Source organism: Spinacia oleracea, chromosome 1, assembly GCF_020520425.1.
Source record: "Spinacia oleracea cultivar Varoflay chromosome 1, BTI_SOV_V1, whole genome shotgun sequence".
NCBI lineage: Eukaryota > Viridiplantae > Streptophyta > Magnoliopsida > Caryophyllales > Amaranthaceae > Spinacia > Spinacia oleracea.
Window position 1 is genome coordinate 117,141,592 of NC_079487.1, and position 26,598 is coordinate 117,168,189.

Consider the following 26,598-nt stretch of genomic DNA (forward strand, 5'->3'; position numbering starts at 1 on the left):
TTGATAACAAACAAAAGGGGCTTATATGCATGCAAGCGCATGAGAAGCAGGTTTTTGTACCCATATTTTAGAGCTCTGAACGTGTACAACTTCCTCTTCTTTGGATCTCATTGTAATTTCCATTTACTATAGACTAAAACAAAATCAACAAGTGCAAAAATTCCTTTACAAATAATTTTATTCACTGCTGCTCTACAAAATTCAGTATAAACAAACTGGTTTCTACAACTGCTGCTGATATTAACTTTCCCCAGAAAAAATCAGTTAATCTTAGGCTTTGCTCGCTTTGGTTTTAGAACCAACCAAAGGATAAAGAAGACGACCAAGAAAGCTGGAATGGTTGTCATGTCAAACACCACCTCTACATTCCGATCTCTTGTGCAGTGAATTGGATGAAGGAGCGCTATAGTAGAATTCACTTTTTCCGCAAAACTACAAGAATCAAAGTAAATTTTAGAAACCATTCTTACCAAGACAGACAAAGAAGAAACGAACATCATTATGAAGTGAACTGGGAAAGAATTTTGCACCATAAACTTAATCATATTCAGGAAAACATGGGATCAAAGACCTTTGTATCTAGTTGCCATGATCAGAATTCATCAAGAAAATAGAAGATTAGTGCATTATACCCAACACAAGCAGCCATTGAGAGAAGTCACAAGAATCTTACTAATTATCTAGCAAGCATAGCAGGGCAGTAATGGGGCAATGTTACTGTATTAAGTTTGCTAATCATGCCTCATTAGTTAAGCTAAAATATCTGGCCACTGAGCTCATAAAATATACAAAGTTGGTTCCAAGTTCAATAAAGATTACAATAAGAATGACTGGTGGTACACTGGTACTACCAATACATAACGAAAGACATATTTAGGGTCCATTATCATGCAGAGATACAGTTCTAAGCAACCTAAATGTTTTACTCGATTTATTTCACAAACAGCACATCATGTAACTACTATTGTCCAACAGATCAGTGAAAGAATCCACTATAAACATGAAGAAAGGAAGCACATTGATAAAATCTGCATATACATAAATTTTCCAGGTATAAAACATGCAGATCGCTTCAGATATGAGAAAGGATGCACAAGTAGGTTTTATTTTATAAATTATTGAAACTTGCTTAGGCAGGGATCTCATAGGATAAGTTATGAAGGATATTTGACAAAATTTTTCAATGACCTTTAGGATAAAGGGTGATTTTAATGAGATTCATGCATCATATACAAGTCTTTGTGTCAAAATTGAGCACGAGCTTAGAAAATAGAAACAAATTCAAGGTCTATTAGAAGTAACAGCGCCAAGATAGTACATCTTAATGTATGCACCCTAGATATGTATTAACATTATGTCCTACTCCACTTCCAATAATCAATTTTTCTGCTTTGCCTTACCCCCGTGATGCATCATCCAGGTTGTACAGAAGCCTTAACGCATCGACGTAACGCAACTCTCCAGTAACAGTAGCAATCTGCAAGAATATTTGGTCAGCAGAAGCTTAAATTTTAAAGGACTACGTTAAGGATTGATGAATATGAGAGAAGCTTCAGTGACTCACTCTTTTCCACAAGCCAACAGCAAAATTGTACTTGTTCACTAGCTCACGTTCCTGGGAATGAAAAAGCTTGAACGATTTTTGAGCTGGTTTCAGTCAAGTTCACACCAAGATAGACTATCCATCAGGTCAAATATAGACCTTAAACCACAAAGTACAGATACCAACAGTTGGCAAGTCAATCAAAGAGTTGCATTAACAAGTCTCTGTCTTGTTTATCAAACCAAGAGGTAAACAAGATGGATTGTATCACATAAGTACACAACATTTAACATTTGGCATGCTCCCAATTTTACAGTATACAAACACAAGCTCATAATAATGCAACTACATAATTTCATTAAAAACCCACACAACCCCAAAGCTCATATACGATCATAAAAAGCAAGAATAAGCAGTTTTTGGCTATTGGCATACTAATGATCATAATTAAGATAGTTTCAGAATTTCTACATAATCATTGCTCAGAGTAAGCACAAATGAACTATAGGAACTTGCAAACACTGGATTGGATCAATAGAATATTCAACAAGTCGCAATCATACTACTTAGCTCAAGCCACATGTTCTCTTCAACTTATTACAAATATTAATAACAAATTCAGTAAAAAAGTTTGATAAGTTTTACTATGTAAAAAAAGTAAATAAAAGTTATATTCAATAAATATCAATAACTTCATATAACATTAATAATAGTGACTTGGAATCAGTTTTATTCAGTAACAATCAGTTTGTAAAAATCAGTTTCAACAAGTCCAAAACAGCTATAATCAGTAAAGGTAGTTTTAGTTCATTGAAAAACAGATGAAGGGAACAAGGCTTAAGTGGTAGGCTGCATACAAAGAACAGAATCTCCACTTCAGGTTTTTCCCGAATGGCGAGCTAATTTGTAATCCCAGTTGATGCTTTAAAATAGACAACTAAGAAATCCAGTAACTGGAATCCTACCACTGGTGAGTTGACTATTGTCAATGTCTATTCACCTTAAGGTGGGAAATTCATAATTAGTTCATTAGCTGGTACAACTTCAATAATATTTTCACTTCATAATTAGCTGGTACAACTTCAATAATATTTTCACTTCATAATTAGTTCATTAGTTGACTATTGTCAATGTCTATCGATTCAGCTCAATGGCAACATCCGTCTAAAATAGTTTCACTTCACGTAAAATCACTGGTCAGCAAAATAGACAACCTAAAATGGACCACAGAAAGAGTGACATGGGAAAAAACATCTGGTCTTCTGCGTAAATGGACATCATTAGCATAAAGCAGTGACTGCTGCAATAAGTTTGAGTACGACTTGATAAACCTAAACACCTGCTTTTTTGGTGTGTCCTGAATACCTGATACCAAATTCATAGGTTTTTCTCATTCATAGCAGAAAAAAATAGTGGACGATTAATTGACAGAAGAAGACAAGGATACTTGTCTGCTCCAAAGCCAGACGGTGAATAGCTGAATTCACAAGCTGGATAGATTCTTCAAGACTTGTGATAATATAGCTCCTGGCTATGGTATCAGAGTGAAATTGAGAGATTCTCCAGCCTTGAGAAGTGATTGAAAGAGGGTTGCAGCCCATGGACCATAACCAATCCTATGCACAAGAGATACAACTTAAGAAAAGTGCAGAACAATGCATTTAATATACCAAAACCTACAGAGATTTAACATGCTACCCATAATGTATCATCAAGAGAACAAGAACTCAAAATGTGACTTCATAGCGTAAGGCCAATTAGCTGGACCAGAACACATCTCTATCAGTTACAACTCTTGTTTTGAAGGCTTATCTTGTTGCTTCAAAGTCAATAGAGTACACATAATAGGTCAAGTGCTGGTTGTTCATATATACACATAAAGGTATATACATGTATATGTTCTACTCACTTTCCGTTCCGATCCCTGTTTTTTTTGTTCTACTCACTTCTACTTAATTCTATGGCAAACCCACTTTACCATCTTACCCCGGAATATTTACACCTTTCCACTCATTTTCTCTTACATTATCTACCTTTTTACCCCATCTCTCGTACTTTATCCACCTTTCTTTAGGGTTATTAACTTCCGTTATCCTAAATATATGGTTAAATTATAGCAAACATTTAAATTATTCAAATGAAACATCAAATATGGTGAAAATAACAGCCAGCAACACCGTGGTAAAAGTAGCCTCCAGCATACCTCGGTAGCAGTTTCATGGGCATGACTGTAGGCGAGATGATGAGGAAGCAAACCAGCCAGATGTTCAGAAGCAGCAGCAATCGCAGCTTTAATGGGCCTCCTGAGACAATGAGCACAAAGAAGGTAGAAAGTGACTTAATAGAATAAGCAGAAGTAGGTATATGTATATATTTCTAGAGTATTAACTAAGATGAGTTGTATACTTGTATCTCATTGACACATTAAAATTGGGGTGGGAGCAGAGTGAGTAGTAGCAAATTTCCACAAGAAGCTAATGCTTGCAAAAAGGAATTCTCAATGCTCCTTCAAACTATTGATGCTCTACAATCCGCTTGCATTAAGAAACCTGGTATTTTTACAGCTTTGACCACATACCATAATGGGTATAATTATGTATTCCTAAGATCAGCGAACAAAGGCAAACTTCACAAATCCATAAAAAAAAAGGGGCATTGCAACTTTCAAATCTGGCTTAATGGAGGGACATATCTTCTTATACTATAACCACCGACACTGAAAATATATCATTAGTAAGAGCCTTTCAGCTTTTGTTCAAAGTTCCTCAACCTTCTAACAAGAAATCCACTACCCAAATTTTCACTAGAAAGGCTTCCAAAACAAATCCTACCAATCTTTTGCATTGTCACACATCCTTAGTATCATCATCACCAGCTCCAATGACAAAAACCAAAATAAAGATAAATAAATGAGATCTATGTTACTCAAGACTCAGGGAACTCATGCCATACATGGGTATATTTGTCTCTGAGTCACCAGCTACTCTATAAATAGCTTTTATGATTTTGGTCTAAGAACCATAGAACAAGACCAACTAAGAAGCCTACACGACATGTAGAATATTTTTGCAGCAATATACAAACTTACCTAATCAATAATTCTACCAATTCTGAGCTTCGAGAAAGATCATTGTCATTACCCCATTGCCTCAAAGAGGCTCCCGCAAGAAGCAGGATAAGGGGGGGGCGGGGGGGTTCAGACGTAAATTGAAGGATGAAAACCAAGATATAATCCCCAATCCCTTCATCCCCTGCCTCACAAGAAAGGATAATGCCTCCTATTTTCTTGCTTTAAAATGTTCTTGAGAGGACGTCAAACGAAATAACATTGACAAACAAAAGCTCATTCCAAACTTCCGAAGTCACTTTAGATTAAAAGTTCTTATTTAAAAAGTCTGGATAGATCAACCAATATCGGACATAGAGCCATAGAGGTCATAGACACAGCATAACTAAACTTCAACCGTCTACAAGCCTCGGATAAGAGTCATAAGACAAAGTAATCGAAAAAATGTGGAAAAGGAGGGCTGGAGGTAGGGAGCATATTCGATAAGGGAACCAAAGAGAGTTTCACACAAAATATTGAAACACACTTTCAAATATTTGGTATTTAGCGGAAAAAACCACCTCAATCATTAACAAGCCACCTACAAGTACTTCACTTAGTAAGATCACCACATGGCAAAATGTCAGCAAAATAAAATAATTTGACAAATATGCCCCTAGATTAGATGTACTTTTGCCACAGTGAACAACTTCAAGTTACATCATATTTGACCGGGTGAAATAAACTTAGGAAAACAAAACAGTATCTTAAATGAAAAAGAGCATGTCAATTTGGTCAGCTTCCACTGACAAAAACAGAAGAACAACAACCAAGCCTTAGTCCCAAAATGATTAGGGTCGGCCGGTCGGCTAACATAAACCGTTATAAGGAACCGTATGCGGAACATAAAGTAAGAGAAATAAAAGAAATATAAAAGGTTATGTTAAAGAGAGTAGACCCGAGGCACGAAAAAGAGGGAACACGAAACAAGATAGGTCGGTTTGAAGAAAAGGCAAAAATGTGTTATGAAAAAGAAAAAAAAAAAGAAGGGAAGGAAAACGAGAGAAGTTTGCAAAGAAAATAGAAAAAAGAGAAAGAGATGGAAAAGAAGTCATGTTGAGTTGTCTGCATGTTTTAGGATAAAAACTGATCAAACAAGATCATCTTTTAGGAGAAACTTTAATGTGGGGACATTAATAGGTGGTTTGGTCAAATGAACTTTTCAACATGGTGGTTTCTCAAAATCACGAACAGACCAGACACATGTGTGCATTCAGCTTGAACCATCACAATAGATCTTCTGGAATATGTATTGTCCCTACCTGGTCGATTATTCCTCTGGAACTTTGCATTCACACCCTTTTTTTATTGGCACTGTAGCATGTAGTGCTCCACTCCAGCAAATTCAAGTGGTTCAAAGTATTCAAACATGCCCAGTTGAACCAGTTCACGTTGTAATAAACCTTAGAGGCTTAGAACTAAAAGGAATATGGTAAGGGTGGTCAACTTGATATTAAACCAGTTCATTTACCCCTAAAGACTCTGTTGGCATAGCCTCCCTTCAATCTGTGACTAGCGTCCCTAGGCCCTAGCATCAAGGTCACTACAATTTCATGTTGCTGAATCAAAAGTCCAAAAGCAGAACAACCATATTCGTGTTGTATCTCAGGCTCATCATGGCTAGACCAACTTGCTTGTTAGGTCATAGACCCATGATTTTCTACACTTGTACAAAGCTAGCTTAGGTATACATCACATATAACAATCTTCATGATGATGTTCAACCTAGGTTCCTTACAATTGTCAAGGAAAATAACTATTTTAAGGACAGTAAAGAAAATTTGAAAGCACACCTGAGATCCTTACCTTAAATCCCAAAGTATTGAATGTCCGTTGCATTGGAAATGGCTTTCCCATGAAGGGGTTTCCGACTGAACAACAATGATCATATCAGAAAGTGCTTTTGCCTGATAATATTTGTCAACCAGCAGGGGATCACCATTAATAAACCAGAAAATCGGGACCTCTAATGTCAACCTGCTATTCGCATGCATTCCTGCATCAGCGAAATATGTTTTTAAATTGGATGACTAATAAAAAATGATTTAAAATGGAAAAAGAAAATTGGCACAGCTGACAACCATTCATCAAAGCACTTGTATAATCCAAAGCTATATCTCAAGGAGTCAATAACTACTATACAGCGAATGAGGCCCTTATGAATGTGGTGCTCCACTAATGGCTACGAGCCAACGAGCATAACTGAAAGCAGAGGATGCTTCACTATAGAAACATATTACAGTCCCAAATAGTCTGAGATATGGGTAGCAGCCGTAGCACCTATCTCGAGACAGCATGCTTGACTGATAATTCTATGTAATAGCCCAACTCTAGTGTAAGAACATCAAATCACCTTTTAGTGCATTTTGATCGTTGATCCTCTGCAATTGATGTTGAAGAATAGAGGAATCAAGATAGTTGGAGACAGTTTTTCTATAGGTTCCGTTGACAAATAACATTGGCACGGCAGCTGCTCGTCGAGCCACAGAAAAAGCCATAGCCATAGCAGGATCGTCTGAAAGGGGCAACCTATAGGCAGCATAAACACATTAGTCTATTATGAAATGCCAGCTCAGATAGCGAGACAATGAACTATCATGAGTTCCTGACATTGTGACTGAATTGTGAAAATCAGACAGACTGACTGGTTCAGCTGGAAGAACAGAACAATCACTCCTTGCTTAGGAAATGAAAGGTTAAATGATTGTTACGAGCAACAGTTATACGCAACTTGTTCTAAACTTTTACACATGCAAAGTTTAAATGAAAGATGCAGTTTACCAGAACATTTTCAAGTAACTAATTACTCCATCTAGAAAACTGTCAATTTCCAATAGCTTTTACTCTGTATTTATATTGGACCCACTATATTCAAATATTTCATTGACAGAGCAACTGTAAAGGTAGGAAAGTAAGGGTATTAACGAGTTAACAATACAGGTCATATTCAACTCCAAGAGAAAGGTAATAACTTTATTGTTTCATTTCAGCAAATATGCACACATCTAACAATATGTGCTATTGTCTTCTAAAGAATAAAAGAATGAGCATAACCCTTGTTTAGTATATAAGCGTCCCTTTAACACAAATAATCATTCATCATTATCATTACCCCATTTCCTCAAAGAGGCTCCCGCAAGAAGCGGGGTAAGGGGGGGTCGGGTGTAAGCAACCTTACCCCTGCAAAAGAGAGGTTGTTTCCAATTGACCCAAAAGCGATAACGGGACAACAACGGGATTTAAGAACCATTTTGATTTAAGGAAGCAAAGAGGATTTAAGAGCCATTTTGATTTAGTCCATTACATCCCCACAGCCAAAAGAACAAATGAATCTTTGGCTCCATCGGAAATATACATCTTCCTGAATGTATATTTAAAGAAAATAGATAACCGAATTCTCATATTTACGGGGACTTAAATTGCTATTCAAGAGCAAACAAGGCTTTAACCTTGAACTATGGAGAACTAAGAGGTAAACTGGCAGTTCAAAGCAAGGCTCCTCAAACTATGTGACACTTTGTTACTTTGACTCATCAATTAGCCTTACGTATCTGAGTGAGAGTCTCCACACTACAAAAAGGGCATGGAATCCTAACCCGAGCCAAAACTTCAAACCATACACTTGAATCAATGTAGAGAAAAATGTACCAAGATAAGGAAGGAGGGAAAGTTAGGGACATGTCCTCACAAATGGGATTGAATTCAAATTTTTGCCAAAAGCCAAAAGTCAACCTGAAATATGCATACTTTTATAGTACAGAGTAGTACGTATTTTTGGGTGAAAAGTTCATGCTAAGAATCTTATAAAATCATACTGTCCGAGTAACATAGGGTCAACCACATATTTGTTTCCTTTGATATGAGAAGCGAGGGCACAAGAACCAATTTGTAAATTGTTTTACTTGAGGAATGGTGAAAATACTTCACTACTAAGGTTTAAAAACAAAACAAAAAAAACAATGCCAAGAATTTCAGACAAAAAGTTACACATCATTGCCAACAAGTTCATGGCCAAAACGGTTGGTCAAAGGGATAAATCACACCCAACATAAAAAATACAGTACAAAGTACAATAATTTACAGGGAAAAACAGCCCAATTCCCCCGGCTTTGCAATCCGCTAGAAGATCTATACTTACACTTTCAAATGACCCATGACATAGATAGGAGAAAGTTTTGTGCAAGACCGTCTTATACTCATAAGATCATAACTATTAACACAAAACCTATAACTTAGGATGGCTATTTGACAAATAAGATTTAGCTTTCTAATTTAAAGTATAATAACTATCTAATACGAAGCACTACGTATATGCTTTAACACAAATAATGTGGATATAAATTTTCTTTTGGTTGTAGTCAGGATCAGCCTTAATTGGTAACACCCCCCAGTCCCCCACCCCCCAACCATGATCCAAAAGATGAATTTCGTACCGTGGTACGTGGAACATGGTACATCAACACCTTTTCACTGGCTACATAATACTAGGTAGCGAATTATGCTTCAGTACCCGTTCCACATAAAATAGTGTACCGTGTTTCAGGTGACAACCCTCTTTCACCTAGCAGGAATCATCCACATGTACACACGCCAGTGAACCTAAATTAGAGCTGTATGTAATCTTCTATAGGAGGTGACAACAAAAAATAGAGAAAGACATCCCCTAAAAAAGGGAAAGAAGTAAATGCTTAAGGGAATTAACCCGGTGAGTCTCAGGCTAAAGAAAACATCTTTTATTATCTAGTCTCCTGGGACTCCTGCTATTTCGTTGACCTAATGACCTTCAGATCAGGCAATCACGAAAAAGTGCTATACTGTACAACTAAAGGAAATAAACATGTATTTCGGGGCATCCCAAAAGAATATATTGACAACGTAATGGAGGGAGTAGCAAAGACACTTACATATGCTGGCTGAACATCACCTTCTGAGAAGGTAATAACAAAGACGATAGCCCATCCATTATAGCCTTTAGATCCACAGGCAAATTCTTAATATTCTTCAATTTCTGCAACAGCAGTGATCACATTATTTTTTTTGGGTTTTGGGATGGCCCAAAAACTATATGGAAAATGGAGCTCTGCATAGTGTATACTGATGAAGTTGAGAATGGAAACAAAATGCATAATGAAGTTAAATAAAAAAATTAAACAAATAGAGATACGCAAAGACCTTCCTAGCAAATACTACTCTTTTAAAAGTTTAGGGCACCTATATTCTTCTACATCGAGATTTTACAATCAATTTCTCTCGTGTATACTGGTAAAGTTTATCAAAAAACTGTGGAAGCTCTTTCTGATACAAATAAAAAATAAAATTTATACAGTATGACTAATTATTCTGAGAAACCAACGAAGTTCTATCTCAAAAAAGCAGGCACCTTATATTTTAAGGTGGATAGAGTATTATCAAGGACATGAAATTAAAGAGGTAATGCAACAGTTAATAACAAACAAAACTCAGGAGGTCAGAAATTAATATACATGCACACGTACACATACGAGGGGAGGGGGAACAAAAGACAGACATCAGATAGAGGGAAAGGAATAGTGGGGGCTGGCAGAAAAGGGTGAGAATATAATACATCTTGAGTGATGAAAAATAACTGATAAGATATCTGCTCATAGAAATGGAAACGTCCGTCAGCCACAGAAGGGGCAATGATATGCCTCATCGATCCCCATAAGTTGGAACCTAAGTGTGCTAGAAAGGTATCACGCGCGACAGTGTAATTTTTGAATTCCTGCAATAAAAGCACTATTATGTTTGAGTACACGATTCCTTTGTAAGCAATGAAATTCTTGTCTTAACAAACAACTTTACATGTTACATGCCTTTACGGTTTGGTGCAGGTTATTTTTATTAATAAGACCAGTTCAGGAAAATACCACATCGACATCACTGAATAGATTCCAATTCTCCATTCTCTTTAGAGCATCTATCGCCTTCCTCTTGCGACTTTCATCATCTTCTTCACCTTCCATAGTCTGGAGCTCATTCGTAAGTTCCTCCATTCTCTCGTCAAGTTCTGCAGTACCAGTTTCAAAATTGTAATACATCAATAAATTTTTCTCAGGAATTTCAGTTGTTGTTATACCCACAAAATTCTTTTTCCCAGGCAGAAAAGAGCCAGCAAGTCGACATAAACAAAGAATAAACAGGAGTTTCAACAGCTAAGACAGTTACCTTCACAGAGGGCAAGCTTAACTCTCCTTCCTTTGCAATGTTTAAAAGAAAACAGCTCATAGATATCAATTTCTGCTAGAAGAATGTCAATAGCTTCATGTTCCCTCTGCAATAATTCAGAAATATTCATTGAGAAGGTTGACAGTAAATCTAAGTAAGTGATAATTTTCTACCAAGCAATGAACTACAATGTTCCGACTCCCCAACCTATAAACCAACAAGCAAAAGAACATAAGTTGGTTCCCTGGAAAGTGGAAACCATTGCGTGGTAGTTCATTTAGGACAAGTTTCAGTAAGGCCGTAAAGGGTCACATTACCATAGATTGTAAATGGACTTCACATCCTCCAGACTATCAGAGGATACCTTTAAAAATATCAAACCATCTAAACAGGATGATGGAAAGATAAATAAGACATTCCTACAATGGACTAAAGAGCTTATCGCTTATGCCTATTGCCAGTAAAATTTAACTCTGTTTCACCTAAGTAACTGGATTTTCCATTAAATCTTTTTTCAGGGGGGGGGGGGGGGGGGGGGGGGGTGAACGGACTAACAGGATTATTCCACTGCACAGGAAAATAATCTCAGATAGCATCCAATTGGTAAGGCAACGGGTTGAAGTTTGCAGTCATCTGTCAAGACCAAATTGTGCAGGTAACACTAGACGAGTAGATGCACATTAGAATTGTAATCAGACATTCGGACAGGGTGAGCAACATCATGCTCTGATTGCCTCTTGCAGTCAAGCCATACTTACGTCCCCAAACACAGCAAATCTTTCTTGAATTGCCTCTTGCAGACGATCTTCAGCTTCCTCTTCCGAAATTTCTGAAAGCACAAATTTCAAAACAATGTTGAAATAACGCTACTCAAAGAAGCATATGAACATGTAACAGACCAAATACTCTGCACTTCCGATTTGCCTGCTTAAACATCAAAATGACTAAAGAATATCAATTGGAGTGCGTGGACAGGAAGTTGTGGATAGGCAATGTAACAGTCCAAATAGTCAGCACTTCCATTCACTGTGTTTCTAAACTAATACTTCACTTCTTTCAATAGGAATATTTTTTTTTTATCAAAAACTTTGGAAAAATTTAATGTCCTCAGAAAGAAACTCAAAACAAATTACAGGTCAGCTCAATTCCTTTGTAGCTTCCCTATAAAATAATTTGGGAAATCAAGCTGGATAAGAACACCATAAAAAAATATACCATTTCTTTCCAAGCTACCACACCACAGAATTGCCATCATTACATTTCGCAGAAGAACCTTCTTCTCTTTTTCCCAACCAAACCACACAAATCAATTAGGTAACCACTCCTAATATTAAAAGAGCACACCCAAGTTTCTAAACCCGATACTCCCTCCACTCTTTATTACTTTCATGCTTTAGGCTTTTGCAAAAAAAAGTAAGGGTTGTTAAAGTTGGATTTGTTTCTCTCTCGTACTAATAATAATCCTAAGATTCCTAAATCAATGCAATGAACTATTTCCAACCTCCCTTGTCTACTAGCTTCTCTCTGGCAAATAGGTGTGAGGAGGTTGGAATAGGCAGGGCTTTCATTGGGACTCTAATGAGAGGGAGAGCAAAGCTTTTTCCTTCTGAGTAAATGCACCCCGAAACATCAATTACTTAGCAACAAGTGAAAAACACTAAGATAACAAGTAAGAAAATTAGAAGGAGTTTATAGTTCTTACAAGGTGCAAGACCAAAGATTGAAAACAAGCATAGGATAGCTAAAATGGCAAGAGATAGACCACCATATCCTAGGCTGATAAATAACCACTATTCACGCTACAGTGAAAGTGTATCTACAAGTTAAAATCCCCATAAGCCAAACGATCAGACTTTCTAGCAAAATAAGGGAATCACCTACAGAGATCATATGTAAAACCTACAACTGAAAATGCAATGATGATCTCATCCAAGTCATAACAAACATGGTAAAAACATGAAAACAAAGTAATCATACTACTTGTCTACTTGACGTCCAAAATAAAAGGCAAGGGAGGAGAAGCAAAAGTTGGTGGCAGGACCTGCAACGGCACCAATTGTTTTTGTTACGTTCGGCAAACTTTCCTCTGTTCGAACACCTTGCCCTCCGACAGCGGGACCCCAAGTAAAAGGGCCAGCACTAAGATCAATAAATGCCCACCTGAAAAGATCATGTTATTTCAGTTCAGCAAAAGTTCAATTGATTATCCTGTGAAAATAAAAAGTGGGTGAGCTTTGAACCTGTCTTTCCCTATCCATGTATCAGTTAGACATTCTGCATGAAGGTTGCCGAGGTCCCCAGATTTAATCTCTTTCTGGAACGCAAGCTTTAGATCTCCGCTTTTCCCATTCAGTACCTCCAGACCAAGAATAATAAGAAGAAAATCAATATATCATCTACGACTTTTAGAGGCCAACATCATTTCTTTTCATGATATCTTTAGAAACTAAACAAAGAACTACCTGCGAAACTTTGCTCTCAATAATGTAATCTACATCCTTTCCTTGATATAGATTTTCAATACTATCTAGAGCTTCTGAACATCTATTGGACCACTCAACCTGCAAAGAAAAACAAACACAACCCCAGCCAGAATAACATTAAAAATTGCCATTAGACTCATCGCATCTTACTCCTAAGTCTCCTAACCTTCCTCATTTAACCCTTCTCCCATCAGGTATGCATCCAAACACGATAAGTTAACTACCGTAAAGTTGATCATATTTGATTTTCCAGCAGTTCAGTGCATGTGTCAAATAAACCTACAATTATCTACACGTGCATAAAAGTGCCTTTGACAAACCCACCCATATCACTGGCCACGCCTATCCCAAGATTCCCAACAATCATGACATGTGCACACAATGCACACACATATGGTTACATGAACTTGCATCCAGACATGCAACCCAGCAATACTATTTCAAATAACCAAGTGGAGTTAAAGAACAAGTTTAGTGAGGCTCAGCACAAAAAGTCTGAACATTTTCCACTACATGAACAATAATTTTCCAATAAACCTTAAACCTAAACATTGCTTTATTTCTATCATTTCACATAGATTTGTCTTTCTTTTTCTTTCCTTACAAGGGGGACTGGACATGTATGGAAAATCTGGTTTTAGAAGAAAAGCAGAAGATAAAGCACTAAATTCGCTATAATATTACTGCAAACATGACATATATAGGAATAAGAGATGAATGAAAATGGATATGTAATTTTTATTTATTTATCAAATATTGCCTATTAACTGAAAGAAAATGCAAATAGAAATATGGAAAATATGCCAAACAATTAAAACACAAACCGTATCAGTTTCTTCAGTTATTGTCCATGCAAACTTAGCCATTGGATGCTTTTCATATAGAGGTCTCTGAATCTTCTCAATAGCTGAAAAAATTGACCCAAAAAGATATCATTATTAACATAAAACTGAGTAAGGTAATGGTCTTGTCAGCACTTACTAACACATAAAATTGTGAGAGGAAGTTCGAATACCAAGAGTACTCTCAGGAACTGTTCTTGATTCACTTAATATAGCTTGCAAGCTCTTATTCTGCACCAATCACACCATCATATTATAAACAATATTTGCACCCGGAAGATATAGATCAACAACACTAAAGTAGTTGCACCTCATTTACAGCAACAAAAACCAGAAAGGTTGTCTTGCAACAAGAGGTCACCAAAAGGAAATAAGAATGACATGGTTTTCCCCAAAACATTTTACCAAGATGGGTCATGAAAAAGGCTAAAACAATAGTTCAAAACTATACTTGTCCAATTAAAAAAAAAACAATTCATAAAGAGAGAACAAAGCACCTGTCTTAGAAAGTCTATCTCTGACTCAGACAATCCTCTCCTGCAATCCAATTACGAGCCCAGTTAAAATGAAAGGAAACATATTGACATAGCCATGGGACCAAGCTCCCAGCTTTAGGTGAAATGGCAGTCATGGTACTGATCTTTCAGATTTTTAGATGTAACGACAAACCTGTAGCCATATTTAGTTATGTTAGTATTATGCTTCGGGTTCAAAACGAAAATGTTATACGCATTTCCAAGTTGCAAATACTCAACGAGGCTATCAAAAATCCCTTCCATCATATCCAAGTCCACTTGCCACAAAGAATCTTTACTTTCCCTGTGGGAGAAGAACATAAAATAGATAAAATAAAGGAGTTTCCATTAGAAGCAAGTATGATAAAATAAAATAAATAGACAAATACATAAATAAAAAAATAAAAAAATTGAGAGACAAAACAAATGATGGCTTTGTTTTAGGCAGACAGAAATTATTGTACTCTAAGGCCTTGAGTTCATATTCTTTAGAATTTCAGCAAACAAGTTTCAAACAAGCGGTATAACTTTGGATTACAATTATCGAAAATCAAATGTTTCATCTAAACTGTCATTTGCTTCTTGTTTGCAACTCCCCAGGCCCCAAATTAAAGAAATGTTGTGACAAACTTTTAATTTCTTTTTTGAGCTAGTAAAACTATATCCTCAAATATGCCTCTTAATAGAATTAACGTTTGGCGTACATGTTTATAAAAAACACACAAGTGTAAAGGGAAAAGTTTTCTAGTTCAAGGGACTTTAGTACCATTGTAAAAAATGAAGGAGAACATTATTTTCTGAGAGGGGTATGAATTAGTTGAAACTAATTGCCTCTTGAATCAAGGTACAAACTTGCATACTATGATACTAGTAGTTCAGTTTCAAGTAAAAACTAATTTAGAGGCTGCATTTGACTCGTAGAAACTAATTTACTGTTGGCTCTGTTATAAAGAGAAAAACTGAACCAGATTGCAAACTGCATTCTTGTTGTCCTCCATTCAGTCCTCTACTTAATTATTTGAATTCAAATCTTCCACTAACTAGTTTGATTTGGCTTGATCTAGGCCGGCTCAACTAGAGAAAACCAAACAACTTATAACTGTACTTTTTCCTTCCCCTTTTCATGATTCCATTTTGACCTAAGAAACGTGGGTAAACTTACAACCGAGACTAAAAAGTAACTATTATCTTGACTTGGATATGGAAAAGCAAAACCCACTTTCAGCATCATAGGTCTACAACGTGTCAGCGTCCAGACTTGAATATGAGGCCAACTTTGACACGCATTTATGTGTATACCCCAAACTTTTACTCCCTCCGTTCCATTATGATGTTCCAATTTAGAATTTTGACACTATTCACAATTGAAAATAATCTTATAAATTACTTCCAATGCATAAGAAAAAACATATTCATGTAGTATCTTGTTTGATTCGTCTCAACGAGTACTTTAATAATATCAAAATTTTATAATTTTTGCTAATGTACAATTAGAGATATAAATGATACAAAATGCGCGTTGGAAAACGTGAGTACAAATTGAAACATCATTATGGAACGGAGGGAGTATGACATATCGAGGCAGTCATATTGTAGATTCTGTTGCTAAAATCAGCTGTCAAAGCTATTCCTCAATCCAAACATTACTGCGTTGAAAATTGACTTATAGGAAAAATTCAGACTTGCATTTATGTTCTTAAGAATGTTTTGAACCTATTAACTTTTTCAGAAAATAGGTTAGGAGTTGGAAAGAACATTTTAAGGAATAATTTCAATTTTTGAAAAAAGACTAGACATAAAAATAAAAATAAAATGCCTCACTATTGAAAATGCATATGCAGAGTCAAAAAGCTCCGACATCTCTATCCTTGATTTTACGGATTACGCCTTCAACTAATAGATATAGGGTTTACCCACCAAAATAGATATAGGGTTTACCCACCAAAATAGATATAGGGTTTACCCACCAAAATCTAGATATGATTCAATTGCAACACCTCTAATGGTAGGTAAACCATCATGCCTATTCATGCAATACTTCATCAGCCAGCCACATCCATCTTTTCCTCCCTGGGTCAGACACATAACCCTTGTACAGTTGTACACAGTCCAATCATATCATGTCAAAGGGGGGTAAACCGAGCATCATACTTGTTAATAAATGTCAGTAGTCATCAGCAAGAAAAAGGATAAAATTGAATAACAAATGAAATTGACCCCAGTTGCATTGCCTAAGAACAGAACCAGGAGGCATCTCTTGTGACTTGTGAAAAACTTAAGTAGTCCCGTCCATCTCCCAGAAAGAAAGTCAAACTCAAAAAGTAGGTACTAACCAAATATTTAGTAATCATGAAAAGTTATGGAGCTCAGCAGGGGGGTAAATTGTTAAACAGCCATGCTAACGTTCAGCATTCAAGTTTCCTGTTCCAGTTCTCAGATATTTGCATTCATGAATTCCTCCCGATTCTCATCCTTGTTTAAGTACAAAGTTGGGATGGGTGATAAGGTCAAATTTGTTGTGATTGAGGATTTCACAAGATATTTTTTTATTTAGATGTAAAACATAATAGACTAAAATTTCCAATGATCCTCCTTAGAGACTCCATGACTCCATGTCCTCTAGTGACGTTCATTTTCTCCAATCTAAAAAAATTGTTCTTTGTCTAACCAAAACCAACATTCATAAGCTATAAGCAAGCTCCGTATCTAGTAACTGTAAGAATGTGTACAACTATGAATGTATAAGCAGTTTGATGAAAGACATCTAGTGTCCTCTAGAGAGCGTAGACGTACATCACGGCACATAGGTATGAGCTTTTGGTCTACCTAGTATTCTACTGTCTAATCCCTGAAGCAATTTCTATCCATCTTGCAAAAAGCAAGCAGTTAATGCAAACAGAGAGACCAAAAGTCACTTGTACAAATTGGCTTTTTTCACACCAAATAAAACATGCCCTTGAGAAAACTTGATACTCCATCAGAATATTTAAACTCCATCTTTTTGAAGCATAGTCCTCACAGATGAAAATCACTATGTAGAGAATGGAAGTGCAATTAGAACTAGGATATAACACAACATACCAAGACCCTGAAACATCATCCTTACGGGCCAGAACAGCAATGGCACGCTCCAAAACAGAAGTAACCTTTTCATTCATTTGTATACCATGAACAGAGAAACTGCATAATTAAATTCCAAGTTTTAGTATCATGTATCAGAGTGCAATAAATAAATTACAGACTGATTAAAATCACCATGAAAACATAGTTTGGACTTTGGAGAAAACATTACTTGTAATTTACATGACTCAGTGTAGGAAAGTGATGACTCCCTTTATCAACATTGACGGTGTAGAATGGGTTCAACACTTCTTCAATCTGTGGGACCCGTGTATGTTCAAATATGTGATCAATTTTTGTGAACCATCGCTCAAGTTCTTCAGGTTGCAGTGAAAATGCTGAAATTAAGGGATACCAATATTTATAAAAGACCTAATAACAATTGTCTCAAACATAATTAACTCAAATAGAAAATAGCTACCTTGGTTTCCACTTCCTTCAAAACCAACAAAAATGAAATTCACGGGAACTGGAAAATGCAAAGAATCAACTTCGTGAAGCTTCAAATAATTGGCAACATTCCCTGCCACAAAGTTTAGATCAAGCACCACTTGTCCATCAGCTAAGAAAATCCACCAGAAAATAATAAAAACACCCCCTGGGCCTCACTCATTTGAGAAAGGAGGCTAGGGACAAATATAACAAACAGTCCAGATCAAAGGGATACTAAGCACAGAGGTGTGCAGGGTGCTACAAGCCTAAGGGCTAATTACCACAGTTAATTCTTCACAGGGGAAAAAATCTAGCAAACTGTAATATTTTTAAACAAGCCGCTACCTTTTTAACAGTTTTTTATTGTGAAATCAGTTACCACTGTTTCATGTGTGAAGCATGTAACGGTGCTACTACGAAGAAGTTCTGGGAGCTACGAAGGAAGCCTCAAGCTCAAATCATTTATGGGTTGAGAACAGGAATTAGACTTACTTGAATGGTTTCTCTGGAAATATGTGCCATTTTGAATTGAGACAATGATCTTTTTTTCTAAATTAACTGTCAAATCAAAAAAATCTCAAGATGGAGAAATATTTAGCATTTACTTCCTATGCACTGTTCTTCGCAACATCTAGAACTAGAGAACAGCCATAGCATTCACAGCATCAATATAAACGATAAAGGTTCTTCTTTCCCTCTCCCTTAAAACAATATATCGAGTTGTGCCCCCATCCCTCTTTCCATCCCATCGGGTGAGTTGAAGATTAGTCTATCAGCAAGCATAGTGGAAGCACTAAAGTTAGTATACGAATAGATGCGCTCAGACTTACATTTACACCAAAAATTCTTTTTAGATAGCAAACAGAAATTTGATTAGAATACCTGATATTTAACAATCATTAACAAATATTTCGACAATTGTCAAGCATATTGTAAGGAACTGATATTTTTGAGCAAAAAATTAACGGCAGAAAATATACTAATTTGCTTGATAGAACACAAAATAGGATACAAAGGGAGTGACTTGAGGCCACCAATCTCCTGGTAGTGACTTGAGCTCACCAATCTCCAAAGCCTAAGCTTACCAAATTCTCTGCATCCTCCTCTAAACCTACCGTGCCCTTATTTATAGCATCTCTACTCTAGCTACCTAATTTTCCTTCTTCCTAAGAATACTAGCATTAATATTACTTGCACTACCTATTAGACCTCTACTATTTAGTTCATTACATTATTGGCCCCCAAGAGTTCCACCTTGTCCTCAAGGTGGGTAGTAATTAGCATTGAATGTCCGGCTCGACAGTAACAGTGACATATTGAAAACAACTAAGTGATGAAAAAGTAACTGCTAAATTGGGTTTTGTGGAAAAAACAACAAAGAATTGGGAGTCGGTGGTTTGGAGAAGTTGGGGAAGAGAATGGGTTTAAAAACGATTGGGATGGGATTTAAGTGGGTTGGCCCATATACGTGTTCTTCACTAACTAGTGGAAACATGAGGTTAGAACACTTAGAAGAGGTATTGACACTAAAAACTGGGTTGGGTTGATTAGAAATATGAACAATACAAAAGGTGGGATTAGAAAAGGTGGGATTAGAATATTGGGTTTCAAAAATGGGTTATGTCTCATTAGTTATAGAGAGATTGTTTGGAAAGGGATGGCGGCCAGCCCCTGGCTTCCCCTTCCTTTCCCCTTCCTTTCGCAAGGGCCTTGCCCCTTGCTTCATTACATAATTGCCCTTACTAAGAGCATCTTCTCTAATTGTCTTCCTCTCCGAGGCAACGACTAAACAAATTGAAGCTTCTCCCATACACCTCCATTTCTAGAACTTTCTGAGAGTTGTCTTCGACACCCCACCAAGAAGAACACCACCAAGCTTACCTCCGGCGAAAAAATCAAAACCACCATTTCCAGCACCAACTTTGTTGAATCCTCCTCGCTTCACATTGAGGTTGTAAAATCCACTCATTCCTCCACCAACAAAACCACCTCGACCATCGCTGAAAAACCACCGGAAAAGCCACCCAAAAAGCCATCCGGATTTCCACCAACCCTCAGCGGTAAAGAGTTGATTCCACCTTTGGACCCGTCTCCGTTGCAACCACCAACAACCAAGTTGGAACCACTACTAAGTCCCAGGGGCGGTTGGGCGAGGGGCGGAACAGGGCCCCTAAATTTAAATTTTAGATATAGTGTAATTAGTTTACTAAATATACACAAAAACAAAATTGGAGTGGTGGTTAAAGTGCATTGATATTAAACCAATGATCTTGGGTTCGAGTCCCCTAACACGTAAATTGTTTTTTGATTTTAAACATTTATACTTTGACTCTTTGTTTTCCTTTTTGTTTTCCGGTTTTTTCGAATGGAAACCAATGTACACATGGAAACTACAATTAAAAACAAATTGCATAGGGCCCCTTAATCATGGCGTGAACATAGCCCCGGCACTGCTAAGTCCACCGCTACACCCGAACACTTCACCTGTCCCACCACCAGAACCACAGAGGCGCCGCGCCGCCACCTCGCTCAGATAGTCCTCTAAGTGGCGGACCACCATCAAAACTATCAAGACTCATTTCTCAACCTTTTACCCACGATAATGACGAAATCATCACCAGCATCTGCACCATATTCGTCGGCAAAACCTCCCTCGTAAACTCAAAAAAAAAATTGTACCTACTATTCTCCACCTCTTTTTTCTTTCTAGGAACTATCTTCAAAACATCCACCAACGTGGAGATGGTGGTGTGAACTTTCGCGCTTTGCTCCTCTTTTGATATGGAGATGTCCACGGCATTCGAAAGGTGTATGAACTTCTATATTTTCATATTTGTTCTCACCACCTCCTTTTCTTCAACCACTTGATCTATATCGTCTTGGTTTTCTGGCGAGAATCTTACTTCCTCCAAATTGGTCATTACACGGCGTTAGTACTTGACACGAAGGTGCATCACCTGCCCCATCAATTCTCCTAAGTCATTTTGCGGCAGTCACCGTCTGATTCGAACCACTGTTGTGCGTCGCTGTCAAGCCCTAGTATGGTAGTCTTTAGCTTCTCTTCCTCGTGAAAAAATTCAAAGAAATCCTCCATTTGAAAGATCCACTACACAGAAATTTTTCCATCAAACTCGTGAATTTGAATCTCTTGTCGGGTACTCCTTTCTTCTTCAAGATCTGACATTCCTCAATCTCTTTTCCGTGTAATGTAGGTGAACTCCTCTCTGGTCTAGATTTGCATTCTATGTGTTGCACGTTCTCCGACGACCTCTATTTTGTGATTTTTTTTTAATTTTGTTTGAAAATAAGAAAATCAAACCAGTAATCCCAGAATTGTACTGCATACCAATTGTAAGGAAATGATATGTTTAAGCAGAAACAACGGCAGAAAAATACTAATTTTCTTGATAGATGAATGAACACAAAATGGGATACAAAGGTAGTAATTTGAAGCCACCAATCTTTGGGTTGAACCCATAAATGCTCCCACTTTCAAAACAGATTTCAACATGAAAACAAGCATATCTGAACAACACATGGTACAAACTCTCAAACCCTCCTATTTGAAGAAGTTACATAGGCCACTATCTCCATAGTTAATCCACATATTCTAATTATATCACTCTAAACCCATAATTGTTCCTACTTTCAAAACAGTTAGACGTGAACAGATCTAAAAATTAAAAGATAGGAGAAACCGCTAAAAATAAATTACAATTGGTTTCCAAATTGATGCATACTGCCTCCCCCCTCCTCTTCCTCTCTCAGATGCATCCCACAAGAGCACTCCTCATTCGCAAAAGCCTAATCTTATCTTCAGGGTTCATTTTCTTTATCACTAACTAGAAAGGCATATCATTTGTCCAACTTTAACTTGGCACTTTCTATCGGATGTTCTCTTCACCGTTGGTCAACCCCAACAAATACATAGTGGTGATGCCAAGGTACTGTCACAAACACACCCTTCAGTTGGTGATAATTACACCCTATGAATGTCGTACTGCCACAATCCCAACACACATTATTTATCAAATCCCATATTTTAAACCACATAAATCAATCCCTTACTACACCTCTTAGGGGCACACTCTTGGTCTCTTTTGCACCTACTTGCCCACGTACATTGTATATATCATCCATCTATGATAATATATAATCCTACCTTAGTTATGTATTTCCTCCCTTCAAGGGAAAATTTCTCGAATAGATGGGTGATTAAAGAAGAAACGTCAATACAGGAAGATAAGTTGTCTATAAACATAAATAATTAAAATACTACCTCCATATTTAATTAAAAGATACACTTTCTGGCACGTAGTTTTAGGAGAGTGGGTTGAATTTATTTAAAATAAGATGGAAGTGGGATAGTGGGTGAATTATTTATTGTAGTAAAATGATGATGTGAGTAAGTGTTGGGACCACAAGAAGGAGAGAAATATTAATATAATTGGAAGTGGAGACCATGACATGTCAAAAAAAGGAAAGTATATTTTTTAATTAAATATGGCCGATTATAGAAAGTGTATCTTTTAATTAAACACGAAAGGAGTAGCACATTGGTCACACCTTAGCTCAGTGTAACATAACTTCAGAGAAAGTAGCTCAAAGGGGAATCAAGGAAAACCGCTCCATCCCAGAGTTGCATAACTAGTGGTCGTACTTCTAAAAATCTACTTTTCCTTTCCAGCTAGATTAGATATGTGAAATAATTTTGGAATTAAGAAGAGAAAATAGGGATAGAGATAAATGATTGCAATATTGATGCAATTATGTGACTGGAAACTTCCAAAGAATTAACAACCAAAATACAATTTCCCCAATTCTGGTGAAGTGTATCGAAAGAAAGAGAAAATTACAATTTTTGATACATTTCACCTTACTCCTTGCTTTATTATATTCCCCTATTCCAGTGGCAGCATTCCCCAATTTCCCCATACTATCTTCTCTTCCAAGACAAGTACCAACTCTTCAGCTAATTTATGATTTACCCTTTGCTTCTCTTCCAAGACAAGTACTAGCATTATTTCTAACGAACTCTTTGACGACACTTCCCCCTTGGGGATCTTGCATGTGAGTTGAATGGGTGGCTTGGGATGGTGATGCATGACACCAGCCAAAAAACCCCCAAGAATTAACAACCATGTTGTTAAAGATTGTATAGTTGGCTGCAAATGCCAAAAAAAAGGGGGGAAGCAAGCAAGCTCATTGGATCAACATGACCACAAACAATTTGTTGCAGAAGACATTAGCCTTGATTATTCAAAGTGCAATGCTTCAAGAAAGCTTCCAAAAACATGTATTATCCTTGAATTTAAGGATGAACGTAGAATGGTTGAAAAAAGTATTATCAAGTCCTCAAAAGTCAAACCATGTAACCAAAGTAAAAGGATAAATAAAGCAAAGATAAGAATTGACTACCTGCCTTGGAGTAGTTCAAGGCCCCACTCTTTCCGAGATTGGAAGATTCCAATTCATCAACATCTGAACATTAATGGAAACTGTCATGCCAAAGAATCAAAGAGAAATTCTCAATAATTAAAACTTAGTATCCTAAAGAAAACAAAAAATTGATTTATGGAGACTTACCACCATGTATGACAGACTCAGTCCAGAATCTGCTCTTCTCTTTAAGATTAAACAAAGAAAAGACAGAAGACATCCCACTTTTACGATGTGCAGGAGATCCATGCGACCCAGGAGCAAAAACCTGACACAAAATTTTCCAAACTATCATGGAGAATACTAGTGACATTGTGATAGTGAGGAACTTAAAGTCGAAGCATAATGCTTGTTTGAGCAAGAAGGTAAGATAATGGGCTAATCGGCCCATTAACGTTGACTTACATCACTATTTTTTAATCATATCAGTATACATTATTTCAAAAGGCAACTATGGAACCATGAAAATATATTTAAAGAAGTACTTCCTCCGTCTTTTATTACTCGCAACGTTTGTTAGTTTCACGCATGCCGATGCACAACTTTGATCATTTATATCTTAAATTCTCTTTATGCAAAAATTATAAAAAGTTGATATTTTGAAAATACACATTGAGACGAATCTAACAAGATCCCACATGACTATGTTTTATCTTATATAAAAAACACTACGAATAGTCAAAGTAGATTATATGAATAGTGGCAAAAGTCCAAACGTTGCGAGTATTAAAAGACGGAGGAAGTATATGATAACCATTCAAATCATGTAAGTTACCGGAACCAACCCCTGACATAAAGAAGAACCAACCCTTCAAAACCCACCCCTTTATTGTGTTAACAATACCAAACCCATCCTATACACCCAATGTTTGTTTAGCTACAAGGGGATCTCCTCCAGCAAACTAACATCTTATGTGAAGATATGGTAGAGGGAGCATAACAGTTAATTAGGGTTCCTTCTCTTTAGACTTTGAGCGGCACCAAATAGGTCATGACCGTTATATCCTTGCACTTGACTAACTTCCCTCAGTAGAACCGACATGCAAGGTCCAAAGATTAGAACTTCAGAAATGTGTGAATCGGTGAACAGACATTTGCTTTGTGAGATCCTGTTGCTTATAAGCTTGTCTTGCCACAATAGGATTTCTACAGATTGTTGCTTCTTCCTACATAATTTTGTGAGTAAAGAATAGATAAAGCAGAAAATTGTAGGTCAGCAGTCACTTCTGCACAATAGCCAGGTTTAGATTCCATGTGTTCTGCGTGTAATACTTGTTCAGATATGACTTCTGTTAGACTCTCACATGCAACCCCGTGACAAAAATATGAATTGGTGGTACCAACATCAACGATGGAATACCAACTACTCAGCATTCTTTTAGGCTCTGCTCTCTCAACTTCTTATCATCTTTTTCAGGAAGGTTCAGTTTTCGCAGACAAGAAAATCCAAGTTCAAATCACATCTACGATATGTTCATGATATTCAAGTTCAGTGCCAATAAGTTCTAACAAGTTAAGTTCATAACTAATAAGTTCAGATAAATGAAATTCAGGTGAAGATAACACATTCTTAGTAAGTAGAGCTTTCTCAAGGAATTACATAGAAATAAAGAGATCAGATAACTAAAGAATTAATGATACTAGAGTTTCTTTTCTCCTTTTCAAGATTGAATCACCTAACTCAAATTTCTTCTATGCCTATAATATTCCCGGAATCTACTGCCACACATTCAAGAGAAGTCAATTCCAAATTAAGTTGTCACATTGCTAGTTCAACATACATTACGAAAATCCCTCAAAAAAAAAAAAAAAAACTTGCACTACGAACAAGACTATCGATTCCAGACAGAGACGGAGAATTCTTAAACTGTCATTCACAATAGATATGCCCAACAAGAAAAACAGCAAGCACACACCAGGGTCATACAAGAATGTCATCATTAACTAATAACGTTCTGCAATAACACCAAAAAAAACCTCTGCCTTGGTCACCATTTCGGCATGGTCTACCCGAAAAAAAGCAGTGATGCACAGATTACACAAACTCCAACCACCCTACTCTAAACAATTATGATTTCCGACCTAACCAAACTCCTCTAAAACCCCATCAAACACACAAATCAAAGGAATCATGTAATCAAAGTAATCACCACCATTTCTAATGCTCTCCTTATCATCAGATGAAATCAACAAGCGGAAATCACATTGATCGAAGTAGATTGAATTAGAAAATGCTAAATTGAGGAACAAGAATAATAGATTACCAGCAAAAGAGCGAAAATGAAGATGGAAAGGCGAGAGAGCTTCGGAAAGTGAAGTTGCTGCGGCACAATCGATCCACCGGCCGCCATTTTTGTGGAACACGAAAAGCTTTACCAAGTCTATGGAGTATTAATCGCAGGACAGATGATGAAAAGGGAAGAGAGAGAGAATTGCAATGGCGGAAATCGAGGGGGGAATTTCTTGAGTTGGAACTTGGAAGTATGGAGAGTGTGATTTGCGTTGGTGTCGTCAAATGGGTATGGCGAGGGTGTGATTCAAGCCGAGCTCGAACTTGAGATGGGTGGATCGAGCTTGACTAATGTAAGTGATTGTCGTATACTCGTATCATCATGGTACATTGGTACTAGATTAGGTTTCGTATACGTACGGATACTTAAAAATTATTACTTGACCATCTTCTTTATAAAATACTTTATTGAATATGTATCCCTTAAAGTTAGGGGATTTTTATTCATCGCCCCATTCCGTTAAAATCGCGAGCGATTTCCGTCAATATTGCACAAAGATAAGTTAATTCCCAAAATACGTTACTTTTTTTGTTAATTCCCACCATACCGTCCACGTCAGCAAGGGAGAGAGAAAACTAATTTTTTTTTTCCGGTTCAACACTAAACCGCTATCTGAGATAGCGGTTTGATTTAGAACTAAA

At 36.9% G+C, this 26,598-nt stretch overlaps 1 protein-coding gene across 2 annotated transcripts; it reads right to left on the bottom strand.

Moving 5' to 3' along the window:
- Nucleotides 1-26,237, bottom strand: LOC110803234 (uncharacterized). Of its 2 annotated transcripts, XM_022008732.2 has the most exons (25): nt 25,931-26,237; nt 23,814-23,934; nt 23,646-23,708; nt 18,217-18,318; nt 17,968-18,133; nt 17,757-17,855; nt 14,830-14,979; nt 14,658-14,697; nt 14,334-14,391; nt 14,143-14,225; nt 13,298-13,396; nt 13,076-13,191; nt 12,877-12,995; nt 11,594-11,664; nt 10,836-10,941; nt 10,538-10,677; nt 10,234-10,392; nt 9,554-9,657; nt 7,003-7,178; nt 6,456-6,645; nt 3,747-3,846; nt 2,991-3,159; nt 1,565-1,647; nt 1,401-1,477; nt 1-432 (listed from the first exon to the last, which is right to left on the bottom strand). In XM_022008732.2, exons 1-25 carry the CDS (start codon nt 26,015-26,017, stop codon nt 261-263), a joined length of 2,850 nt encoding a protein of 949 aa, XP_021864424.1. In that variant the 5' UTR covers nt 26,018-26,237; the 3' UTR covers nt 1-260. The 2 variants fall into 2 exon arrangements, with proteins under 2 accessions (XP_021864424.1, XP_056697255.1); XM_056841277.1 differs by lacking the exon at nt 25,931-26,237 and having other exon boundaries at nt 23,646-23,725; nt 23,814-23,925.
- Nucleotides 26,238-26,598: the final 361 nt, after the last annotated feature.

Excerpts from the sequence above, each read along its gene's own strand:
- LOC110803234 (XM_022008732.2), bottom strand. The coding sequence starts at position 26,017 with ATGGCGGCCGGTGGATCGATTGTGCCGCAGCAACTTCACTTTCCGAAG. Across the intron at positions 10,393-10,537 it reads TATTCAGTGATGTCGATGTG|GAATTCAAAAATTACACTGT; the intron begins GTATTTTCCTGA and ends CTTTTATTGCAG. Across the intron at positions 9,658-10,233 it reads TATTTTTCATCACTCAAGAT|AAATTGAAGAATATTAAGAA; the intron begins GTATTATATTCT and ends CTGCTGTTGCAG.